Source organism: Cupressus sempervirens, chromosome 2 (assembly GCF_028749045.1).
Source record: "Cupressus sempervirens isolate cs-2001-9-10 chromosome 2, ASM2874904v1, whole genome shotgun sequence".
NCBI classification, from domain to species: Eukaryota; Viridiplantae; Streptophyta; class Pinopsida; order Cupressales; family Cupressaceae; genus Cupressus; species Cupressus sempervirens.
In genome coordinates this window covers 576833162-576859272 of record NC_143119.1, presented here as the reverse complement: position 1 = coordinate 576859272, position 26111 = coordinate 576833162, and the positions used below count along the sequence as shown (strand labels likewise).

General features: G+C 34.3%; 2 protein-coding genes and 1 pseudogene across 4 annotated transcripts in view; 1 reads left to right on the top strand and 2 right to left on the bottom strand.

Moving 5' to 3' along the window:
* The window catches only part of LOC149574744 (uncharacterized), a 28276-nt gene extending 26910 nt beyond the window's left edge, over window positions 1-1366 (bottom strand). For all 3 annotated transcript variants that reach the window (XM_089814559.1, XM_089814560.1, XM_089814561.1), the window contains exons 1-2: window positions 1231-1366; window positions 1031-1137 (exon numbers count right to left, since the gene is read on the bottom strand). The gene's annotated coding sequence lies outside the window, so the exon portion shown is untranslated. The remainder of the gene's footprint in view (window positions 1-1030; window positions 1138-1230) is intronic.
* Window positions 572-4388, top strand: LOC149574743 (uncharacterized). Its single transcript, XM_089815963.1, has 3 exons — window positions 572-871; window positions 1056-1180; window positions 2807-4388. Exons 1-3 carry the CDS (start codon window positions 572-574, stop codon window positions 4386-4388), a joined length of 2007 nt encoding a protein of 668 aa, XP_089672089.1.
* A 5920-nt stretch (window positions 4389-10308) lies between these two features.
* Window positions 10309-26111, bottom strand: part of LOC149574742 (protein EXORDIUM-like 2) — a 30332-nt pseudogene continuing 14529 nt past the window's right edge.

The window sequence follows — 26111 nt, the reverse complement described above, 5'->3', positions numbered from 1 at the left end:
CAATTTGGTTGAGTTCATGAGTTCACAAAATCATCAAATAGCTTGCAGATACACCTATTGTTCCTTTGTGTCAGAGTAAAACTCAAACAAAGAAGATGAGATTTCAGAAAATGAATTGTGAACTTCAAATTCAATCACATAATCACCATGGACAGAGCAGAAATTTGGTGTGCATGAATTGAAGGCGTAACTTGGTAAATATTGAACCAGAAGATTATAATTTATTCAATGACAGATGGAAGATTACACAAGACATCATACACAAATTTGAGGGTAAAAACCCTCCAATCGAGGGTGAAAAAATTGAAGGCAGACACACTGTATTATGTTATTTGATTATATTCCTCTACTATCCGTTCGAATGGGAAGGCATACCATTTAATTATGTGTCCAATGATACCTTACTTAACAACAATCAAATACAACCATATTAATAATAATAGGGATATAATAGAGCATAATAATCATTGTTCCAGTAGTTTGCGTCAGATTTTCGAATTTCTTCATCTCTGCCTATCTTTCATGGCTTTTAGGGTTTCGGATCTAGGTCATTTAGGGGTTTCAGAGGCTTATGGCGGCCGGTTGGAAAATTAGGGATTTAGAGAGTAGCAGTTGCGAGGAGACATACGGTTTCATGCCCTGCACTACGTCTGCATTAGGGAACTTGTTTCTACTGGCGACATATGGTTACCTCATGTATTTAGCAGCCAAGTTTATATCCGACAGAAGCGAGGAGCTATTAACGGCTACAGGGCCTAGTATCATTGGAGGTTTGTTCTTGCCCGTTGTTGGAGCTTTTGCCAACGCTTTACTCGTTCTCGGTGAGGAATCTTCTTCTGCTTCCTTCCTTTGCCTTGATGCGCAAAAAATGGTTTTCTTGCCCTTCTTTTTAACAACAGCTTCAATGAAGGCCCACAATATATTTCAAAGCCCTAATCATGACCTAAACCTTTAAGGTTTTACAATGGCGTTCATACACAAAATTATAAAGCATAATTTTGCCCCATAATGCAAAGATAATGATGCGTACCTGTTATCCTGTAACAAATTCACAGCCTGAAAGCGAAATATTCTCAAAATGTTTGGCGTCGCAGGGAATCGTATTTCACTTTCTACTTCACATGGATTTTTCTGTATCTGAAGGAAAAAAGACAAAGCACAATAAGCTAGCAACTTACCTGTAAAAAATAAACCCCACAATAAAGGCATAAAGCATAAAAGGGTACATACCTGCAAAAATTGGCCGCAATTGATAAATTTGTTTACTAAATCGATTCTAGAATCCCTCTGCAATTGTCTCTGTATACTAATTTTATAAAGAAATCAAAGACACCGTTTAAAGCAATAGATCGTCGTTTAAAGCAATTGAGATATGATGATATGATATGATAGATTTTAATGACGTCCACGAGACTAAAGTAGTCTATGGGACCCATGCAATCACCCTCCCGAGTCAGGGGCGGAACTAGACAGTTGTAAAGTTTTGGACAACTTGTCTCTCCTTCTCTGAAGTTTGGTAATCAAATCCACTGCTCTCTTCACTTGATCTTCCTCGAATAAATATTTGAAGTCTTTGTTCTGCAATATTTTTGTATAACCAGATCTGATGTCATTGTAAGCCAGGCAGTCCTTGACAAAGTGTTGCTCTGTCTCAACTATTCCCATATTACAAAATAAACATGTTATGTCTGCCCACTCTTCCTTTGGAACTTGCCACCTACCAGTTTCACATCGCAACTGATGTGAACTAGTTCTAAGTTGTGCCATCAACATTTTTGCTTTCTAGTTAATAGGTGCTCTTATATAGGCCTTTTCATCATGACTATAAGTGGGATTAAATTCTTTAATGTAATAAGATTTTTTCCGCCCTATGCGTCTTGTCCACAGAATATTGTGAAATTTTTCATTGACAAACTTTTTTATTTCTGTAATGTTATCTGGACAAGTTTCGATGTTGATATCCCATTTTTGCATTCATTTGTCATTTTGCTTCATCCATGTGCTTTTCCGCCTCACAAGTTTTTCCTCTATGATCAACTTGGGCCAACGATGTGTTTCCAGACCTTGGGTTTTCTTTAAGTAGCTTATCATTCAGACCAAAGCAACGGCTTCTAATGGATAGGAACCCACCTCCGCCAAAAGGATCTCATACGGAACTGTGGTCTTGACTTTAAGATTGCATGTGATGAAGTGTTTTTGAATTCTTTCTACTTATGTGAGCAATGTTTCTGGATTAGATTGTGTGAGTTTTTTTAGCATCAACGTTTCGGATCATACTACATGATCCATCATTAGGATGAGAGAGCATCAGAATATGTAATGTGTAGACCAGGAAACCACAAGCAGTCCTAAAAGGAGAGGGAGGGAGGGGCACAAAAACCAAGAGGACCAAAAATAAAGACACAACCACCAAGAGAACAGGTACAGAATAACCAATCATATGTATAAATGCAGATAATGTATATATATGTAGAGGAATTTTATATTATGCATTAAAAAATAATTAAAAAATAAATAACTAAATAAAAAATAAATAAATAAATAGATAAAAAAAATTTAAAAATTAAGGATTAGTGTGAAAAAGGAGGAAGCACACGATTATGAAAATAAATAAATAACTATAAGAGGTTAAAAATACAAAAATTAAGAATTAAAAAATTAAATATAAAAATAATAATAATAAAAATAAAGAAGACTCAATCCCTTACATATATGTATAAATGAACAAAAAATAAATACATAAAAGCATGTGTGAATATTAAGAACTTATATACAACTATTGTTATGCCACTGTTGTTATGAACAGGCAGGACTACGTGTCTAAAGTTCTTGACTTACTCTCAGATCCGAATAGCTATAAGATCCTCTCTCGCAACCCTTGCTCTATGATCCTTAAGAGAGTCAAGTCCAGTTTGGCCAAGTCCTCGTTTGATGAGTCAACAAAGAAAAAACTATTGCCTTCTAAAGAGGTGACCCCTCGCATCTATGGGGTTCCGAAAATTCACAAATGTGGCATCCCATTAAGACCTATTGTTGATACCATTGGCTCTCCCATGTACTTGTTGGCTGCCCACCTTGCCAAGATCATCTCGCCTCTGCTAGGAAAGTCTGACTCTTTCATCAAAGACTCCAACCATTTTATCCAATTCATTCAGGACACCAAGTTGGAACCTAGCGATATCTTGGTTAGTTTTGATGTGGTTTCCCTCTTCACCAAGGTCCCCATTCTTGACTCCATCAATCTTGTCAAACGCAAGGTCGGGGATGAGATCGCAGAGTTGGTTGAGCTTTGTTTAAGATCCACCTTCTTCTCTTTCCAAAATGTCTTCTATGAACAAGTCGATGGAGTAGCCATGGATTCGCCCCTCTCCCCGGTCATTGCTAACCTCTTCATGGAGCATTTTGAGGAGATGGCTATCCAGTCCTTCCCCCTCAAACCCAAATGGTGGAAACGATACGTTGATGACACTAATGTTTGTTGGCCACATGGGCTTGAGAACCTTGAACTATTTTACTCTCACATCAACAGTTTGGTCACCAACATTTCCTTCACCAAAGAGCTCGAGTCAGACTATCAGTTGCCTTTCCTAGATGTCCTTCTTATCAGAAAGGCTGATGGGTTATTCGGTCGCAAGGTTCACCGTAAGACCACCCACACTGACTTGTACTTGCACGCATCCTCCCACCATCACCCCAGCCAAAAGGTTGGCATCCTTAAGACCCTCGCCCTCAGAGCTTTCAGAATCTACGATGACGACAACTTGCATGAAGAGCTCACTCATCTTCGTCATGTATTCATGTTAAATGGATATTCTCGCAAGCAAATCTCTCAGGCTATCAACCGAGCCAAGTCCTTCTTTCTTTCTAGGTGTACCCTCAGTCCTCCACCCAACCCGCCTCCCCGGTTTGCCACCCTTCCTTTTGTCGATGGCATCTCTCAGAAGCTGGCCAAGATCTTATCTAAAAAGGGTCTTCATACTGCTTTCAAACCCCTTTCACAGTTGCGTCATCGAGTTCCTCCCCTTAAGGACACCAAAGACTCTTTCCTCGACTCGGGAGTCTACAAGATTGAGTGCTCTTGTGGGGACCCTTACATAGGGGAAACAGGCCGTTCTTTTCGTACCAGAATTCATGAGCATGGTGCAGATATCAGACATGACAAAACCCATAAATCTGCCCTTACTGAGCATTCCTCGGCCACCAAACATCACATTTGTCTGGAGACCGCCAAAATTATTTCCAAGGAGGATAACTTCTTCAAAAGAAAACTTAAGGAAGCTATTGAAATTAACTATCATCCCATCAACCTCAATCGAGATGATGGATGGTCCATTAGCTTGTCTTGGCAACCTCTTATGGGCTCGCTTAATACTCAGCATCACCCTTGATGCTTCTCGAGCTTTCCTGCCCCCCCTGGTGTGTCCCCGAGTCTTCCCTTGTCACTCCCCCGTTTTGGCCTGTTCGGTTTATGGGGGAGCCCCCCCCCTTTCGTCTTCAGTCTCTTGGCCCCACCTTGTGGTCTCTGAGCTCCTCCCTCCTCATGTTCTCTGTGTTCTTTTTTTCAGGTTGTTTCCTGTTGTCTCTCCTCTCTTTTTTCGTTTCATCTTAGCCCTCTGTGTCACTCTAACCCTCGAGCTCTTTCCTATGCCGTTGGTTTCAGCCTTGGGTCTTCCATCCAGATGTCTTGTTTTTTTTATTATTATCCTCATTTATTTATTTATGATTTGTTTTTTATCTCTTTGTGCTTGTATTCTTTAATCTTGGCTGGTTCTAGTTTTGTGTATGTTTCGCACTTATGGCATATTTACGCATTTTCTTATAGTAGCGTTTATAGTTGTTAGGTTCGATCTATTTATTTAGGGCTTTTTGCTCCTGAGCTTAATTTTATTTATTTATTTTGTTTGTAGCTTCTTTGTTTTGGTATCAGGGTCCTTTCTAATGTTTCCCTTCTTGTTTTTTCTCTTGGGGTCACAATTTTTTGGCTTGTTCGATTTTATTTCTATTTAGTTGTATATAAGTTCTGAATATTCACACATGCTTTTATGTATTTATTTTTTGTTCATTTATACATATATGTAAGGGATTGAGTCTTCTTTATTTTTATTATTATTATTTTAATATTTAATTTTTTAATTCTTAATTTTTGTATTTTTAACCTCTTATAGTTATTTATTTATTTTCATAATCGTGTGCTTCCTCCTTTTTCACACTGATCCTTAATTTTAAAAAAAAAAAATTATCTATTTATTTATTTATTTTTTATTTAGTTATTTATTTTTTAATTATTTTTTAATGCATAATATAAAATTCCTCTACATATATATACATTATCTGCATTTATACATATGATTGGTTATTCTATACCTGTTCTCTTGGTGGTTGTGTCTTTATTTTTGGTCCTCTTGGTTTTTGTGCCCCTCCCTCCCTCTCCTTTTAGGACTGCTTGTGGTTTCCTGGTCTGCACATTACATATTCTGATGCTCTCTCATCCTGATGATGGATCATGTAGTATGATCCGAAACGTTGATGCTAAAAAAACTCACACAATCTAATCCAGAAACATTGCTCACATACTAATGGATTGTGGAAATCTGATTATGTTAATTCTTTCTACTTGCTGTCATTTTTGTTCGGACATACTACCTCCCCACACTTCACATCCGTATAAAATAACTGGAGTGACCAGCAAACCAAAAAAAGTTTTCATGGTTGTCCAATCCCATAATTCTGCATTCCTGCACTTGTTTTGTAAAGAGTATAACGCCTTCCATCCCCCTTGGATCCTTTTTGATCTGCAAGTATCCCAATTGAGTTTGTTATGAAAATCGATGCCCAAGTATTTGTACTCTTCCACAATCTCAAGTGGGCTATTTTCCAATAGAAACTCGTCTTGTATGCCCCTATTCTTCTTCAACGAGAAGATCATAATTTTGGTTTTACTAGTGTTAACTTGCATTCCAACTTCATGACAAAAATTTTCTAGTGTTGTCAAGTGCTCTTTCAAACCTTTAGCTATTCTAGCAAGAATTATGAGATCATCTGCATATAAGAGCAATCTTATCACAAAGTGAGCTAGCTGCATTCCCTCACCATTGGTCTTGTTTATCCACTCTTCTAATTTGTCAATGTAGAGCCCGAATAAAGTTGGAGATAGCGGACACCCTTGCTTAACCCTGATGTTGCTGTCAAAGTTTTCTGATAGCCCTTCTGTCGTTCTGATTTTAGCTTTGACCTGCTCATATAATCTGTAAACTGCTGACCTAAGTTCTTTAGGAACTTCCAACTCTTCCATTCTATCCCATAATTTATTACGTGGCATTGTCTCGAATGCTTTTTTAAAGTCCACGAAACAACAAAAAGCCTCGTTTCCTGGAGTGTCCCAAACTTTCTCAATCAAGTATCTAAGAGTGATGCCATGATCTATAGTAGAGTGCTTCGGTCTAAAGCCTGCTTGCCCTATTGCCCGTTTGCCTTCTTTTTCAGCCCAGTTGCTGATTTTTTGTTCTATCAAGCTGCCAAATAACTTGCCAAAAAGTGGATTGATCATGATGGTTCGGTAATTAGAAGGATTATTTATATCTCCACTTTTGTGGAGTGGGATCACCACACTTGTTGTCCATTTTACAGGGAAACCTTCTCTATTGACACTGCTGAAAATTTTAGTGATGTGTGGTGTGAGAGTTTCAACACCCCATTTTAAATATTCAGCTTGAAGCCCATCTATATCTTGCGCTTTACCGACAGCTAACATCCTTATGCCTTGGATAATATCATTTTCGCTGAATAACTCCCTTGTAGGCCCTGTTTCCATGGTTCTACGTTCTCCTAGATCACACTTGTAGAGAGTCTTGGCATATTCCAGCCATTTGGTTCCTGTTATGTTGTTCTCTAACTGAGTTTTTCTCTATTGAAATTCTTTCTAAAACTTTCTAGGGTTGTTTTTACCAAGATTAATCAACTCGATTCTTCTCTTATTTACATACTCTCTTTTTTTCTTTTTAATCAGCTGATCATACTCCTTTCTACTTTCTTTATTTATGTTCTTTTTCCAATTTCTTTTTGTTGTTTTGCATTCTTCATCAAACCACGGATTAACCGAAAAAGTGTTCTTGGCTTCTCTAGTGGCCTTAGATCTTTTACACTCCTCCAATGCTTTAATGATAGTAAGAACAAGATTATCCTTGTCCATGAAATGTTGTTTATCAGACTCGGGATGGTTTTCCAGAACTCTAGACAGCCGTAAAAGAGAGTTTTGGAAAGTAGCATGGTTTTCTTGTGTCATTAAAACTTTGCCAATCGGAATCCTCTTCCTCTTTTGTAAAGGTTTTGGGACAATATGTTGATCTTTAAAGTGAGTGGCCACCCTTATCAAAATGGGGTTATGATCAGATTTTAGCTCCATGGGGCAGTCCTCTATCTCAAAGTTAATTATCTTTGCGACATATTCTTGCGAGCATATTACATAGTCAACAACACTTTTTCCATTGTATCTTTTGCATGTGATTGAGAAGTATTAGTAAACTCAAAGAAAACTGCAATTAAAACAATAGGTAAGATCATTATGCGAGTTAAAAATCTGCACTTAATAATGACATGCGATCAACTAGAAATATAAAATTTGCTCGAAAAAATTTGTTCGAAAAATAATAAAGGCAAAAGGCTAACAAAATTCTGGCAGAAGAAATAATTTTAATAGTTTCCACATATAGTCTATCGGCTAAAAAATTTAAAATAATTTTTTAATAAAAATTGTAATATTTCCAACAAGCTAACATGGAATACATTCCAACAAAAGAATAGTTAAAGATGAGACATGAATAATTATAAGTAAAATGACTAAAATAAATGTCAAATTTTACATATTTAAACAAAAATTTAAAATTGCAAACATAGATGAATGCTTAAAAACCTGATTCGAAGAGTGAGATCAGTGGCTCGCGAACCTAATTTTGTTTGAGGACTTGTAACAGTATCAGAGCCATGTTTCCATTCTCAATGCTTACACTTTTCTTAGTTATCCATTCATGTTTGTCATTATATAGCCCTAAATTTTTTATTCATCACAATATGGGAAAATAAAGTAATATTGAGAAATTATTACTCCTCTTGTGTACTTAGGATGCTTTTTTCCTACTTTTTATTACGCCGTAGGCGTTTCCATATGAAAGAGGCGAGGCTAAAAGTTTCAATCAACGGTGTCGAGCTGCTTAGAAGCATGGGAAAGTATCCCAGCCATTAAAATGTTTTCCTCCTTTTCCTTAATGAGTTGACCGCATAACTCAGGGAGATATTTTGCCGCTTACGTTTTCGATCCTCTTTTCTTTTTCTGAATAAGTCTGACTCACCTCTAACAAGAATAATTGATTATTCAGCAGAGATGCTCAATGTTTCTTTATTTCTTTTTTAAGATATATTTGTTTTAAATATATATATATATTTTTTTAATAAATAATAGTTTAATAAATATATTAATAAATCTATTTGGATCAATAGAAAGTTTTCAAATACATCAATTGACTAATTTTTTTATATATTATACATATAATTTTATTTGAATACAAATTTAAAAAATAATTGTCATATCTTTTTAAAATACATTTATTTAATTTATTTTAACATAGTAATTTTTAATAATTTTAAGAATAAGTACACATAAAACAAAATTTAAAATAATATTATGTAATATAATTATTAAATTATTATTTACAAATACAAATATATATATTTTTAATAAAAATATTTATAAAATTTTATCCCAAAAAAATTTAAATATAATTTTCTTGTGTTTTGTGTCTTTTATTTTAAAAAATCTATGATTTGACACTATTTTTTAAATGTTTATTTTTTATTTCTTGTTATTTTAAATTTTGTGTATCCATGTTAACATAAATGTTACATATATTCACAAGTACACACTCTCTATCTTTCTTTCAACATTATACACACAACATAGATGAAGTCGAGTTATGAATTGAGGCTACTCGCTATTATGCAATTTAGGTCAAACATATTTGTAGAGTGTCCAATCTAGTCAACACATCACAAATAGTTTTAAGGATGCCCTCTCTAGTATAGATAAAGAAGAGATAAAGAAGCAAATTTTACCCAAGATACTACCATTCTTCATATTTTATGGTGTAGCAATGACATTTACAATAAATGCATGTTTGTTACATAAGAATATGAATGGATATAAAAGAGAGATATGGAGAGAAGAAAAGAGTGATAAAGAGAGAATATGGAGATATTTCATAATATAGAGAGGGCTTATGGAAAGAGTGGAAGGTTAGAGAGAGAGGGACAGAGATGTGTCTAGATATGGATGGGGAGAAGAAGATAGAGATAAAGATGAATATAGAGTGTGGGGATGGGAGAAAAATAAATAGAGAGATAGAAATGGATTAACAGGGAAAGATGGAGAGAGAGAGAGAGAGAGAGAGAGAGAGAGAGAGAGAGAGAGAGAGAGAGAGAGAGAGAGAGATACTTAAGGGTCCATTTGATTCATGTAATTTAAAAAATCGAGATTTCTACAAACCTTGGTTTAGCCAAATCAAGGTTTTGCAAATCTTCATTCTAATTTTTGAGATTTTACTTGAATCGTTTGTTTCAGTTGGAAGATGCATACTGAAGACACATTTTTATGTGTAAGCTTGGAGTTGAAGGAAAATTTCAAAAAGTAGTCCAATCTATTGTTTTTACACTCCTTAAAAAACATAACCAGGTTTTGATTTTCAATTCCTACTTGCTAGTAGGAAGTTGGAAAACCTGGTTTTGAGGCAAAATTGGAAGTCCAGTATGCTAATTCCATTTTGCCAATTTTGTAACAAATGCAAAAAAATTCAAATATGGATTTTGAAAAATCCAATTCCTGTCATCTTCTAGGAACCAAACAGACCCTAAATGATCTTCCATATCTATATGGCATAACTATTGCACACTAAGGTGTGATTGCTAGTTATTATTATAGTCCCTACGTGGAACTAATTATTATTATAGTCCCTACGTGGAATTAATGTTCCCCATAGTAGTCTCTAATTACTTTTTATAACCAAAATCAGTCTATTGCCAATGTTTTAAAACTGATTTATTTTTTAATTAATTTTTTTATATTTATTTTTTATTTTTTATTGACTGCTCTCCATTTTCTCAAAGGTAAAATAGATTTATCGATAGCAAAAATTACTAGAAATTAATTTTTGGAAACTTCTTCACTATCACAACCTCAAAGGCACAATGGCTAACCATGTTTATGTAAGAAATAAACTTGTTCTTTCCATTTGGAGTGCTTAGACCTCAATCATAATTATTTTAGTACTCTTTCCATTCCTCCACAAATTGAAGTATCTGAAATTCCAAGAGAGTTGTCTGAACTAGACAAGCTAAAACGGGCTCTAATGGAACATTAGCATTGCCTTGAAAGTAACCAATATTGAATGGATTTGTCACAGATCTAGCCAAAACAGTGGCAATGTTGATGACAATTCCATCAATACCAACATCACAATGGGAGCAATCAAGGGAGGAGATTGAGGACCATAGTCATATAGAAGATGATGAAAAGGCCAAGCACATTGACCAGGGCATTGAATAACAGAGTTCCCAACCCATGCATATGAAAGAATTTGTTTTCCATTGATAGAGGATGGTAAAACATTGGCATCATAGCCACATGAATTCATGGAGAAACCCTCAACAAGAATATCCTCTACAATAAGCACCAAATACACTACATTGTCCTTCTCTGGAGGAGGTAGAGCTCTGAATTTAATAGAACCTTCAACTAGAGATGTTGTTAGATCTCTTTAATGACTTCCTGGGGGAATGAGATTCGTCAATCATCCGCTTCCCAAGCATTTCAATGCTTACAACAGCCTCATTTGAGCCAGAGGTAGCCATTTGGTACTTTTTGGTAGTCTTCCATCACGAATTAACCGACGACATTTTAACCTTTCCAAGAAAATGTGCTCCCAAAGACTGCAAATAATCTGCCACAAAAGATTGTTGAACGAGGATTAATTTTCCATACTTGACGACATGAACATCAATGGGGGTCATGGAAAGTAGAGGACCATTGTGATACGTCAAAACAAGCAGCTCCTTGTCAACTAGAGCCTTAATCTTTCTCCCTTGTGCAAAACAACTTAATTGAACAACACATATAATGAACAAGCAGGCTGCTTCTTGATTTTCAGAGGATCCTTGTGCATTTTTGAAGCTATGAAATTGCTGCCATGCAATGCCTTACATGTCTAGCAACACTTGTCCATCTATTAACTCTTCGCATGAAATCTATTTCCTAAGAAACATTAGAAAAAGTTTTTCACACAATGGAGATAATACATCATTGTCAAAGGTATCTAAATGCAATGGAAAAGGCATAGCAATAAAGAAATCCTAGAAATATATTTCACTCTATTATATACCACATATCTAGTAAATAGATCACTGTATCATCATCACATTAGATTACACAAGAAACTATAAAATCCCAATTTCAAGCTTTTAGATATAGCATAGAAATACAAAAGTAAAACTTTACAAGAAATTATACAAAACAAAAAAAAAATCCACATTGGAAGATTATCTAAACTTCAGTATTGAAGTAAGCTTAGGAAGATCAATAGTGGCTCATATTTACAATGAAATTACATATATGAAGAAGCAAATGTCTATATTCACAAAGATTCTCAATTGCATATAAGAAATAAAATTCATGGAATTATTATTACCAAAAGAAAAATTAAGATATATACAGAAAAACCAAACAAATTAAGTGCAATCATGAGAGAACATCTAACATACCTAGAAACCCATAATGTGCACTTACCTCTCAGGCAATAAGACCTTTAATGGGGGATAAAGTAGAATCAACGAATTCCAAAACAAAATTTTCCAACAAATGAATGTAGACAGAGAAGGGCCAAGATGCAAGCTTTGTGAACCATATTTTGAGCAACTTCAAGGAATATGTCTCATGAAGCCTCTTTGGTTACACAATATGGAGCAAAATAGATTTAAGATAAGATAAATTTATTAATGTTCAACAAGAGACCAACGAGGGTCTAAGGGATTGGAAATAGTGCAAAGGACAAATGTTGTTAGTTTTTGGTGACTGATCAGAGAAGTACTATACATACTTCATAATTCTTTGGGGTTCAAGGCATTGCCCAAAAAAAAATTCCACTCCTATTTTATTGTGCCTTATTTAGTTAGGCTTATTGTAGCCCTAAAGCGGGATATATCATATAAGATAGCTTAGGGTTAGGTATCAAAAAAAATGCAATGTATAATGAGATAGGTTGTTCTTTTAGCGGTATTGAGTTGTAAGGGTTTGTACTGTAATCACTGGATAATAAGAAAGGTTGAACGGCTGTGTAGGTGGACGTAGCCCAGGTTTTGGGTGAACCACGTTAAATCTATGTGTTGTTCTTATGGTTTTCTCCTTTTGTTTATGCATTTAACTATTTATTCTTAAATTGTTCTGGATCTGTCAATTCCTAACAAATGCCAGCAGAGGGAGCACCAAACGACGTCTGCAGCAAGAATGTGAAAGCAAAACAACAAAATAACTAAGAAAAAGGAATAACAATAGCTACGAACTCCTCACGAGCAAGAAGTAGTCCAAAATATAAATCCTTTGAAATCTCAGGAAAATGCAATTAAAGGGTTCAAATCTAGATTCCACAATGCTTCCTAACATTCCTCGTTGGTTGGTGCTAAAATGGAAGCTTTTAAATGTGTACAAACAACCATTAAAGAATTATTTTCTTCGCAAAATATGGATTCTAAAAAATGGTTTTTAAAACATTCAAGCAAATGTATGCTAAGAGACATAAAAACAAATTCCACGTCCCTTACTAACATCCAATCTGCCTGCACCAAACTGAGATCCACAAATTAAGACATAGAAGATGCAAGACTTTAGGGTTTGATTGAGCTATGGAGCTTTGTTACATAATATAACGATGAGCATTTTATAATGTAAAGAATGATTAACAAGATTTTAGAAGGAACTTATGGGTATGGAGTGGATGCAAAATGGAATCCTCATTCAATGACACATTTGGAATCTTGTACCACGCCAAGAAACCTAGAAGAGACATGTGCTTGCAAAGTGTCATCAATCCCCCAAGTCCTATTTTTAGTGAATTGGTACATGCTTGCAAAGTGTCATCATTCCTTCAAGTGATATTTTAGAGTAGGAAAATTAAAAGATTACTTGGATAAATGGAGAGAACAAATTAAAAAAATGAAAATAGAATTTGAAATTTATGTTTAATAAAATTTTTTGTCACAACCATGGTATAAATGAGAATTTTTGGAATTGGGAGGACAAAAGAAACAACAACAAATACCAAATTGTAAGTTGAAAACTATAATTCCGAGCCTAAACAAGAGGCGCAAGTGCCAAAGTTCCTGCCTTTATTGTGGTTAGTTGTGTATAAAAATCAAACTTATAGTCCATTTAAAATTGAATCCAATCAAATAAAGAATATAATCTCATTGAAGAAACCTTGACAAAACAATATTGTAATGCTTTTATAGATAATAATAAATGAAGATAGTAATGCAAGATTTTTATAATTAAGAAAATTTTATTTCAAATTAAATTTATAAAATAGATAAACTAAATTTATTTAAAACAAGAGCTCTTTGCGAGCTTGAGTCCCTGCCTTTTAGACTTTTGGGGTATCTTCTTGAAATGGTTATGTGGAAACTTAGTGTTACAAGATTTCAAAATGACTTTGTGCCTTTGCTTTTCTTCTTTTCCCCTCTTACATTTTTTATTTCAAAGTAATATTAATGTCTATAAGTGATATTTAATATATGTCAAGAAATCAGAAGAGAATTGTAATATATATCAAGTGGAGATTGGTTATAATATAACAATCACAAAACTTTTTAAAAAAAGTATCAATGACAATGTAATACAAAAATAAGAATTACTTGAAATTTTCGTTAAACTATTTAACTGAAATTTTATTTTTTAGTATAAAAAGTTACATCATCAATTAAATTTGTTAATTTTTTACAATATATTGTATTTTTAAAAATATTTACATAAATCATTTATCTATTCTTGGAATATTTTAAATTGAAAGCAAAATTTTAAAATTAAGAATCTCTAAACTTAAGAAATTAATTTCTTATTTTTTGAAATGTGATATTTTTAACTATATTTTGAAAAAAACAATTTCTAACCTATAAAAAATTTAAAGAAATAAATCTGAAAATCTCTAAACTCTAGAAATTAATATTTATTTTAATTAACATAATTTATTTTATGATTTAGCACAAATAAATTTACAATTAAAATATGTGATTCAAATAAATGATTATTTCCAGCGAAAATGGGAACATGGTAATATTGGAATATATTTTAATATTAATTTACCTCATCACTGTGGTGTTGAGTATAGAATTAGTGCAGATATGTTAAAAATAAAATTACCTAGTAATGAAGAGGGACGTGAAACCAAGGATTGCCTACTAGTGTGTGAATATAGCCTTTAAATATTCTTCAACAGCATGACGGTTCACGAAAAATGAAATTTGGACTCCCCTGAAACACATTTCATTCTAACCACTGTCAATGTGTGCTCACAGATGAAGACTTGCAAAGTGGCAGCTACCCTCATTAGGTCGGTGTACTTTAATTTGCTCAGTGCTTTAATGGACATGTGGTTAAAGAACCAAATCAAATTTGACAAAAATATTATCTATGTACTAATCGTCTTTATATTTTTCGATTCGAAAAATAGAAATTAAGCCGAGGAAAATAGTCTTCTACCAATCAAGAAAAAAAATTGTTCAGATAAATGAATTAAAAAATATATAGTCTTAAACTTTTGAAAAATGATGCATGCTAGAAAAACTTAATTAGAGAGGGGGGTCAAAAGAAAACATTAGTTCCCTACTTTAGGGACTAATAAAATATTGAAAGGAAAACAAAATTATATTAAGAAGTTTAATGTTAAAATCTCAACTGTTATAATTTAATACTAAATTTCAACTGTTATAGTAGAACATAAATATTTGAAAAGCTATAGTAGAAAAAATAAGGAAAATCTTGGTGTGTTAAAAAAGTTTTTGGTGTCATTGCCCCTGCATTTGAAGTATTATTGCCCCTGCATTTGAATGGCTATTTTTTCATTTATCTGTGACTTTGGACTTCATTTTGGGTTTAAGAGAAGGAGATATTCACACATTTTCAGGGGATTGGAGAAATTTAATCTTATTATGGAGTGTTAAAGTGGATTTTTCACATTTTTAAAAAGGTGAAATGTTTGAAATCATTAGTAGATGTTATGTTAAAAATAGTATTGTAATCATTTGTTTGTAGATGATTTGAATGCCTCATTTCCTGGTTTTGGCCTTTCTATTATTGGCTTTTAGTTAAAGACAGAGATCTAAAATTCATTATGCAAAGAGAACATTTTTGAAATTTGAAACTATGTGAAAGAAAATTGGAAAATGATTATAGGAAAACCAATAAGAGTAGATGATCGACAATTTTTTTGATGATTTTTCACAAGCTCTATTTTTGTCCCCGGTGAGGCCCTAGCTATGGATAGCACCTTTTAGAAATTTAATGCATTTTTGTTTCTTTTAGATTTAGGCAATTTAAATTAATTTCTTAGTTCTTAAATTCATAGTTGAAGCCTCTGATTCATTTGTTCGATGTCCTATGATTCTTCTTAGCTCTAACAATGGATTTATTTTTTAATTTCTTATTTACTTAATTTGTTTGTTTATTTGTACAAGTATTAGGCAACTAACCCATTTTAGATAAAATCTCTTCTTATAAAAATCAATATGCAAAAAATTTACTGGGCAAATTGGAAACAAACCATCAAATGGGTGGTTATAAAGCACCCAATTTAGACTGAAAAATAGTCATTAATTCATATCAATGCCATAAAGCACTCCCATATTTGGTCTATGTTAAATAATTCTAACCTTAAGCTAGACCACTATTTTCTTGTTAGTTCAATGTACCATTTAAAAGCCTCCCAAACCATCTAGGCTTGAAAGAAAATTGTGTAGAAAAAGTCTGTGTACCCCTTGAAACCACAAAAAACCTGTGCTAAAACACCATCAATTACACCTAAAAACATGGTAACCATTGTCGCATTTGACTAGTGCAATTTTTGGTACCAATCTGTTTGGGATAACTTCTTATCAGTACTAAGTTGCAACACCAACACAACCTGTGGCCCATCTATACAATACACCCATTCTATGACATTCATTTATTCATTTACAATATATTTTGACTCTAGGCCACACACCATGTAAACATGTTCATACACAATTTATAAATATCAAAAAAACATATATACATGGCCTAGCCTATATCCCACTTCCCATGCTCTTCACTCCCTTCAATTCCATTCCAACTATTGTTTTCCTTTCCAACTGTTGTTTGTGATCCATTCTCTTAGCATCTTGTCAATAGTTTTCCAAATAAGTAGAATATATTTATCATTTTGATGGACAAGTCAGTGGATTTCACTGCACAAGAGAAAAATTGCACCCCGAAATCCCTGTTCATCCAGAGCAAAAACTAGAATTCTCACTGCCAAATTGTCCAAATCCAAACTTTATGTCTAAATCTTGTGCAAATCTCAATGTTCTAGATATCCATCTTCCACAATTTATTTCATGAACATTATTGAAATCTATATTTTATCAGTAGCCTCAATCGAAAACTTTGGACAAAAAATAATTGTCTCTATTACCATGAGAAAAGAGCTTTCAAGTGTTGCAAAAGGTCCTAATTATTATGCAAAGCTAAAAGATGTTATATGTGTGTGAAGCCTTACAATTGAATATAACATATAGTAGCTTCAACATGACGGTCAAAAAAAGTAACACTTACTAACTACCATGCCTGGATGTTAACAGGTCCTAATTCACCTCTTGATGGTAGTGTATCCCTCCCTGCATTGGTCCTTAACCAACATATGATGATGTTGATGATCCATCAACTCTAGGAATAGTACATTCAACTTGAATTTCATGTCACCGTAGAAAAATGATAAGAAAAGAAAATAGTTATGAAGTGCATCTAAATAATGTATAAAGGTAATGAAACAAGAGATAGGGAGAGCAGGAGATGGGATAGTGTTAGCCACATTGTGAGTCACCATATTTAAAAAATTTCCTAAACTTTGCCCATCCAGTTGTTGAAGCATTCTTTCATCATTCTGTGTTCCTGTAGTCATCGAAAGTATTCTACAAAGTTCCCCCAAAGCTTCCTATCATATTTTGTTTACTTGAACCTCTTTGAACCCCTTTGAACCTTAGTTCAAAGTAGTTTAACCGAAGGGATTTTATACTGACACTTTTCTTGCAGGTAATACACACTAAAATAGCGGAATGGTCTTGTGAACCACTTTAAACCTCTTTGAATCTTGGTTCAAAGTAGTTCAAAGTCGTTCTACAATTAAGGCTCTTGACAAAAGTGGATCGTGTTTTGTAAAAGGGCCGCCATTTCATGAGGCATGAATTGCCACATCAAGAGATAATAACTAAAACAAGAGGTGCCTTAATTCTAAGCATGAAAAATTGTCATCATGATCAAAGATGGGAGATCTTTCACCCAAAAATAAGATTGAGTGTCAGATGATGCTAATCATTGTTAGTACAATCATAAAGGGAAGTTATTTAATAAAAAGGTCATGTTAGAAGGTTTGAATGTGTGAACCTAGATACAAATCATTTGTCATGAATACCTCATTATGAGGTTGTACTTTTGCATGTATGTTCCCTTTCTCTTTCAAAAGAGCATAGGTTTCCCTTTTTTGTTTATTGTGCAAAAAATAAAGAGTTTGAAGGAGAAGCTATTAAGGAAAGAGGAAAAGGGAAATTGTTTTCTCGATAGGTCATAGGTGAGAACATAGAAAACCTTCTTTTTGTTATACAGTCTATGTGCATTTCAAGATAGAATTAGTTTGAGCCTTGCTTTACTTGTTTAAGATGAAATCTGTGTTACATTTCTTTGGGAATGTTTCAAGTTTGGAATGCAAGAGGCCTATTATATGTGATACCAATTTAGAAGGTGTTAGGTTGGAAAAGTTGCAAACAAATTTCCTTGAGCGAGCTGATGAACTAAATGGTTGTATGGAGATTTTGACTAGTGGTTTCGTTGAAGCTATAGCATTCCCCCCTACCTTGTTAAGTCTCGAGTTGCTTCAACTCTGTATTGATCATTGTGATGTAAGGAGTAAGAGTATCCTACACAAAGATGGGGAATGTGTGCTATCAATCTCCAGAGAAACCATTGTCTCAGTGTTACATCTACCAAAAAGCACATTTGTTGCATTTTTTCCCATTCAATCCCTAATCGAATACCGAGAAACCCCAAGCAAATACCGTAATATCCTAGCTAGGAAATGGACTGAAATTAATTATGGCAGAGGTTCAAGGCTACCCAAGATAGTTACCAAGGATCATCTAAAACCTCATATTCATGACCTTGTAGTGCTGCTGCACTGAGTTAAGGGTTTAGCCAACATCTTCCTTTTCGAAGACTGGATGTTCCATTATGTAGAAATTATTTTAAAAGGGGAACAATGGATGGATTGGGCTGAAATAATTGCTAGCTCATTAAGAACACAACTTAAACATGCCAAGGAGTCTAAAGAAAATTTCTATATGGCCTCTTATCTAACATACTGCATTGAAGTTTGGAGTGAGGAGATAATAGTTTATCAATATTGTCCCTTGCTTCAAAAAGACAAAGTGTTGGAAAATTTTAGAAAAGTACATGATGTATTGATAGAAAGTATGCATCTAGCTTTGAAGAAGGCACCCATGCCCAGATTGTCCTTAGAAGCCCAGAAATTGATTCAACATTATGGAAGCTATTTCATACAATTTCTCAAATTCACCTATTTGAGGGTAGGTGGGTTCGAGGATGAGCCAATGAAGCTACCACAATATGCACTAGATTGTTTTGTTTTAGTTAAAATCTATAGGCAATTATTTTCTGTTATTAAAGACAACTTAGCTCAAGAGAAGTAGGAGTTAGTGTTCCCTATCAAACTCAGTTCTTTGGATTATAGCAGCATGATCAATGCCTCCAGTATAGGAAGTAATCTACTTGGTTTTAGTTTTGGGTCTTACCAAGGTAGAAGAAATTTTGATAGTAAAAGATTTGCGGCTCAAGTTCTTGGTCTTAAGGGTGATTCATCCACAACTCCATATTTAGAAGACTTATGGCAGGACTATAAAGATGAAGAAGTATTCAAAAGAGATTATTCAAGATTGACACTGCAACAGATTAATTCCCTAAAACTGAAATTTCAACTTGAAGGAATAATTGAAGATGGTTCAGACATTGTTGAACCAAGTTGGGAGGAGGCCAGTGAGTCAAAACTACTAGAGGTAGATTGGAACTAGGAAAAAGAAGATGACATAAATCTAGAAACTAGATCTATCCTCACCCATACAGATAATTGGTTGAGGCAGAGCATGAAAGTAATCAATGAACCATCTCCAAAGATGGTTGCTTTTTCTAAACCATTAACCTCTGACATCCAAGTTTCATCTCCTATTGCAGGTGGTGCCCCCGATAGGCAGAAAAGGTTACCAACTCATATACAGAACACAACTCCTTGGACTAGATCTAAAACCAAGTTTGAAGCTCTGATGCAGCAAGAAGTTTAGAAGGAAAAGATGTTGACCCAAGGACATGATTCAGGTGATGGTCTTAGTTTCTTAGACAATCCCAATGGTGATGTGCAATTCATTGAAGCTCCTAAATTGGATCAACCTAAGTTCATGACCCTTACCAGGGATACTCAGGCAATCTCTACTAACCCCATTGTTCCATCCTGGTTATCTAACTCGGTCAGTAAGAAAAGGAATTTGTAGCCAGTATCAACACCTATGAAACATATTGTAACCAAGTATCTTGCTCATGGTTCGAAGGTTAAGAAGCTAAAAATTGATGCCAATTTAATGAAAGATCCAATAACTGGAAAAATAACAGCTGAAGTGGCCACGTATAAGCAGAAAATTGAATCTCAAGAAATTGATAGTGAAGGCTTCAAGGTTACTTCAGTTGAACTAGGAACCATCAACAGAAGCACAAGCAATCATTTCTTCAAGTTTTCTGCTGATCATATGTTAACATAGTCAGAAAAGGATAGCAGGGAGAAGAAAGAAACTCAAAGCCTTAGTTGTAACCATGGCCACTTATATAGACTTGCTGATGAATCTCAAGGCCCTACCAGTTGTCCAGAATCCTAAATCTTTTAATCCTAATTTTGCAAACAGTCAACAATTGGTCAAATAGATGCAAAAGGGGAAGTTGATTTCAAGTACAATGCAAGATTGGGTGAATTCCATCGTTAAGGAAGGCAACAAATTCATCCTATATTTTACCACTGTGTATGTTGAAAGGAAAACACTCTTAGGTGAAATTAAAACCCTTACTCCAGGATGGGAAACTAAATAGAGTTGATGTTAGGATGTTGTGTTCCAAGTGACTTAGGTTGAAAAATATGGAGTGCTCAAATTCCCAGGTGAGAACCCTATGAAGACTCTAGATTATTGTGTGTTATTCATTATGAAACATAATATGAGCTAGAAAGAGTCAATCTACAAGGAAGCTATTAAAGAAATGCAAGCCATTGAAAGCAAGATTGTTGGGATGCATGAAGAACTTGCTAAAGATACGAACATAATGAGTCCTACAAGAATTCTACAATTTGATGATGGTAAAATGGATTTCGAAGTGTTAACAAAAAGCTTCAATGATGCTATTGCAAAGATTAAAGACAATGAAATGCCTACTACTAGTGATTTCACCACACTAGAAAATATTGAATCCATGTTATATCTAAACAAAAACCTCATGCCAAGGCAAGGTTTGAAGATCAAAGAATTCAAATGACAAAAGGACTCCTATAGAGCTAAGTTGTTGAGTTTGAAGAACCCTCATTCCCACGTAATGCAATAATTTATGAACACCTTTAGGACATGGAAGTTTGTGAGATAAACTATAGGCAAGGAGGAAAAGGCCAGTGACGAGGTTTGATCGAGATAGTTACTTCTGGTTGCGTCCTTTTGTGACCATTTTAAAATATATATTTTTACTTTGTTTTATCATAATTGTTTCAGCTGAAATGGTTGGGCTTTAATGGAGACCTTTCAGATTATGTAAAAAACTATAAATGTTGGGGCATTAAACTAATTAAGGGTTAGAATTAGAATCCAAATTTAATACACTATTAAGATAGGATATTTTTGAACAGTTATAGACAAATAGTATATATATTTGCTCTTTTGAATGATTGTGTCTAGAAAGAAGTTGATATATATATCATCTTTTGATCGTGCTTTGAAATTTGATTTTTAAAGCGTTCAATCATTGTTACTTTGTGGACATATGATTTGGTGTATGTACATCTATTGTTGTTTTCCCACAATTTATTCCTATTGATTTTCTTGAATGATAGTTTTGAAGTTACTGTAGTATTTAATCTATTTCGAACAAGTGATCTTTAATGAAAAGACTATGAGCTTTTCAACTTTTGTTGTATGAATGAATCTTCACCTCATTACCTAAGAGTATGTGAGAGCACATTATGTACTTTTAGGTAAAAGTGCAAAATTGGTCTTTGGATTCATTGTTAAATCTCATAAAGGAAGTTGTACCTATAAATACAGAGAGAAAACAAATAATATGAAGTTTTATCAACTATTGTGAACATTGTTGTATTTTCTAAATCTTGGGCATAGAGTGAATTTATTATTATATAATTAGAAAGACAATCTGTTCACCAACAAATTTTTGGCGACTCTGCTGGGGAGATTCCCTGTGACAAAGAACCTTGTTTTTGAAAAAATAATGAATTACAATGGTTCTCCCACATAATGATGTGTTCCCTATGTTGTAGCCTAATCTTAGATTTGAAGATACATAGGAAGATATAATCTCAAATTTAACTTCAACCGCCTGGATATTGCGTCAAAATAATCAATAGTTTCAACAAGTGTTGAATGTTCTAGAAAGAGAAGAAGAGTGAGTTGAACTATTGAGAGGTGTACCAGAAGTTCAAGAAGAGGTAGTGGTTAATATATTTGCTCAAGCACTTGCAAGACCTTGAGTGAAGAGGTGAGAAATAGATTTGGCTACTAGGAGATATATAAGAGGAGAAAGAGATAAGGGAATCCTAGATGAAAACTTTGAACCACTAAAGAATTTGAGTTTCTTGTAGGATTTCAACAACCCCAAAAAGAAGAAGACTAAGTCCAATAGCAGTCCCGGTTCTCCACCAAAACATTCCCCTTTCTCACCATTAGTGCAATCTTTACTCCCATTAAAATCTCTTGTTCCTTCTCATTTAAATATCCAACCTCTACAAGTTATACTACCAAACATGGTTTTCAATCAATAGTTGGGGCAGAATATAGGGCTATTGAACCTAGGTGTAAATCTCATGGCATTACCTAAAGGTGCCACTAAAATTCTACCTAAATTTAGTGGAGATGGTAAGGTTTCAACAAAGGATCATTTGAGTGCCTTCCATACAACTTGTGGTATTATAAGTGTCCCTACTCAAGAAATTGTTGTTAGACTATTTGTTTGAACACTAACTGATGCCGCTACTGATTGGTTCAATCACCTACCCCAACATTCCATCACTAGTTGGAATGATATGAAAATTGCATTCAAAAATAGATTCAAAGCTCTTGAAAAATGAGTGCTCCATATTACTCCAGCTTATTCAAATGAAAAAGGAAATGCACGAACTTATGAGAGAATTTGTTGCAAAATTCAATAGGTTAATTCAAAGAATTCTTGTAGCATCTAGACCTAATGAAGAAAATTAGAAGATATTCTTTGTCAATGTTGTTCCTCCAAATGTAAGTTTTCACCTCATTAAAGACGCAATTGTTGATGTAGCTATTGCCCAAAGGCTAGCTATTCAATTAGAAGATGCACTTATCACCACTGGCAAATGTAGAAGAGAAGTCCAAACATCTGGAACTGCTTCATCCTCTGCTCCTATGGATCCTATCATGTAGAAGTTGATGAATGACATAGTAATGATGAAAAGATAGTAAAATAAATCCCATAACCCTTACCAATCTTCTTATCAGGACATTCATAGGCATCAACAACCTCAAAATTCTAGCAAAGCTCCCACATTGACCACCCCTTAAACAAGATTGCAAATTGAAGAAGCTCCTAAAGAGACAATGAGTTCTTTTCATATGACCACAGATCATGATGGACGAATTTGTAATGATTGGCTAAATTGTGTTTAATTAGTAAAGGATGCTCTTGCAACAGAACAATCACCTGAAAATGAAAAAGTAGAAAACGAAAGTGCAGGTGCCTATTTTCTTGAATATGAACCTGATTCGAAAAAGAGAGGTGATGCTTTCATGACACTCCAAGACGCTACTTGTATAGTAATGAACATGAGTCAAAGAAATCAAAGACCCTATGCAGGATCCAACCCGACCCTGTCAAATGCTAAAGGAAAACAACACATACAAGCTTATTCAATAAAAAATATAGAACCTAGAGTATTATCTAGAGCAGAATTAGTAGTTGGTACATCAGCCTATGATATTGTAGAATTCTACAAGTCTTCTTTTATATCCATTTCTCTAGCCACATATTTAAGACTGAATCCTAAGTAATTAGACAAGTTAGTCCAATATGTAAAGGGAGGTTCTGCCACGAATGCCTAGTTTACTAAAAATTCGAAGGCTTTTGGTGAACCTATTTTTACATATGAAAAATACACAGAATATAATCCTTATAGGGAACCAACTGTCTATGTTATTGATAGGGAAATAGAAGTGAGGAACCCAATCCTTTCTATGTATCCTTATTATTAAATGGATAGAAACTTAGTAACTGCATCATTGACTCTAGAGCATCTAATAATATTATGCCAAGTTCTGTTGCAAAATCCCTCGGCCTAGATCTTACTCAAAATTTTGGATGTTGTTATTCTATGGATAGGAAACAAGTACCCCTGCTTGGCTAAGTGAAAGATGTGCAAGCTATCCTCTATGCCTGCCCAGAGAAAAGACTAAAACCTACCATGCTAGTAGTTGACATACCAGCTAGTTATGGAATGTTACTCAGTAGGACTTTCTGTAAATATATGGGAGGAGAAATTAAGATGGACTGGTTTGGAGCTTACATCCTAGTAGATAAGAAAAAAGATAAAACTGGAGCTAGAGCTAAAGAATAAATACACAGTTGTGCCTTCGGACAACCCTAAAGCTCAGATACTATATGAGGAGTGTTAGTTTGGAAATGATGTTATATTGCCTAAAAGATAATGCGAAGGAAATGAAAAAGTAAGTTGTGAAGAAGCCCTATGGACTCTAGAGTTTGATGGAAGTTGCTCAAATTCAGGGTCAAGTGCAGGTGTTGTTCTGATTTCACCTTTAGGAGATATATTTCCTTTTTCCTTTAAATTAGATTTTCATAATTCAAACAACACCATAGAATATGAAGCATTACTCCTAGGTTTGTAGAAAGCCAAAGCAAAGAGGGTGAAGCAACTAAAGGTGAGAGGTGATGTTGAACTCATTGTAAAATAGGTAAGGAAACAATTTTCTATAAAAAATGATAGGCTAAAACACTATAGAAATTTGGTTTGGGATGAGATTGAATCTTTTGAAGCTTTTTCTATTGAATTTGTGCCTTGCTCTCAAAACACTAAAGCTGATTATTTAGTTGTTTCAGCATCTTTTTTGTTACCACACCTAGAGTTCAAAAATGATACCTATAGGATTGAAATGATTTATAGGCCTAGAGTCCTAGATAATGTGAATCACTGGCAGGTTTTTGATAGTGATGCACAGTTGAAAGATTTCATTGAATGTGTTGGCAATTTTGCTAAAACTTTCTTTGAAGGATCAAATCATGATGGTAAAACTGTTAAAGAAGAATCAACCAAATCAGGAGAAATTGTTCAATTGAAAGGTAATCAGATCCCAAAGGGGTTAGTAGCTTTAGAACATCTTTTTGGAAGAAAGGATGACAACGCCATGAAAAGGAGAATTGATTTCGATAAAAGTGAAGAGGAACATGACAAAATAAATATTGGGAATGAGGAAAAACCCATATGGATTTCTATTGGTCAGACCTACTCCAAAGAAGAGAAGGATAAGTGTTTGAACTTCTCGATTAGTATCATGATGTCTTTGCTTGGGGATATGAAGACTTAAAGAACTTCAAAAATGGAGAGTTTGTGCATCATATACCCTTAAAGTTGGAAGCTACTACCTTTAGGCAAAAGTTCAGAAATTATAATCCTAAGGTATCTAAAGCTATTTTTAAAGAAGTTGAAAAGATGTTGAAAGCTCGCATAATATATCCAATCCATCACTCAACTTGGGTAGCGAATATTGTTCCTGTGAGAAAGAAAAATGGTGAAATAAGAATCTGTATGGATTTTAGAAATCTGAATCAAGCAAGCCTCAAGGACAATTATGCACTTCCCACTATGGATCACATTTTGCAAATAGTTATTGGGTCTGAAATTATGTCAATGCTCGATGGGTGCTTGAGATACAATCAAATTAGTGTTGCACTAGAGGATCAACATAAGACAACCTTCATCACTCCATGGGGCACTTTTGCTTGCAATCAGATGCCATTTGGTCTAATCATTACAAGAGCAACCTTTCAAAGAGAATGAATTCTTCTTTTAAGGATTTGAGGGATAGAATAATTGTAATATATCTTGATGACTTGACTGTATACTCCAAAAAGAGGGAACATCACTTGAGAGATTTGGAAGTGGTGCTAAGCCGATGCAAACAACACGATATATCCCTCAATCCTAAAAAGTTTGTATTCTTTGTAGAGGAAGGCAAATTGCTCAAACATATTGTCTCTAAGGATGGTATACGGATTGGCCCAAAAAGAGTAAAAGCAATACAGAGACTGGTTTTACCTACCAACAGAAGTCATTTGAAGTCCTTCTTTGGTCAAATCAACTTTTTAAGAAGTTTCATTCCTGAATTTTCTGAAAAGGTGAAACATATGTTGAATGTGATGAGCAAAAAACATCCCTTAAGATGGTAGGAAGAGGGAAAGAAAGCTTTTGAAGATATTAAAA

Bases quoted from the DNA above. Each gene is read 5' to 3' on its own strand.
- LOC149574743 (XM_089815963.1), top strand. From the start codon at position 572: ATGGCGGCCGGTTGGAAAATTAGGGATTTAGAGAGTAGCAGTTGCGAG. The intron at 872-1,055 runs GTTTTCTTGCCC...ACAAATTCACAG, and splicing joins GCCTTGATGCGCAAAAAATG to CCTGAAAGCGAAATATTCTC. The intron at 1,181-2,806 runs GTAAAAAATAAA...TGTTATGAACAG, and splicing joins AATAAGCTAGCAACTTACCT to GCAGGACTACGTGTCTAAAG.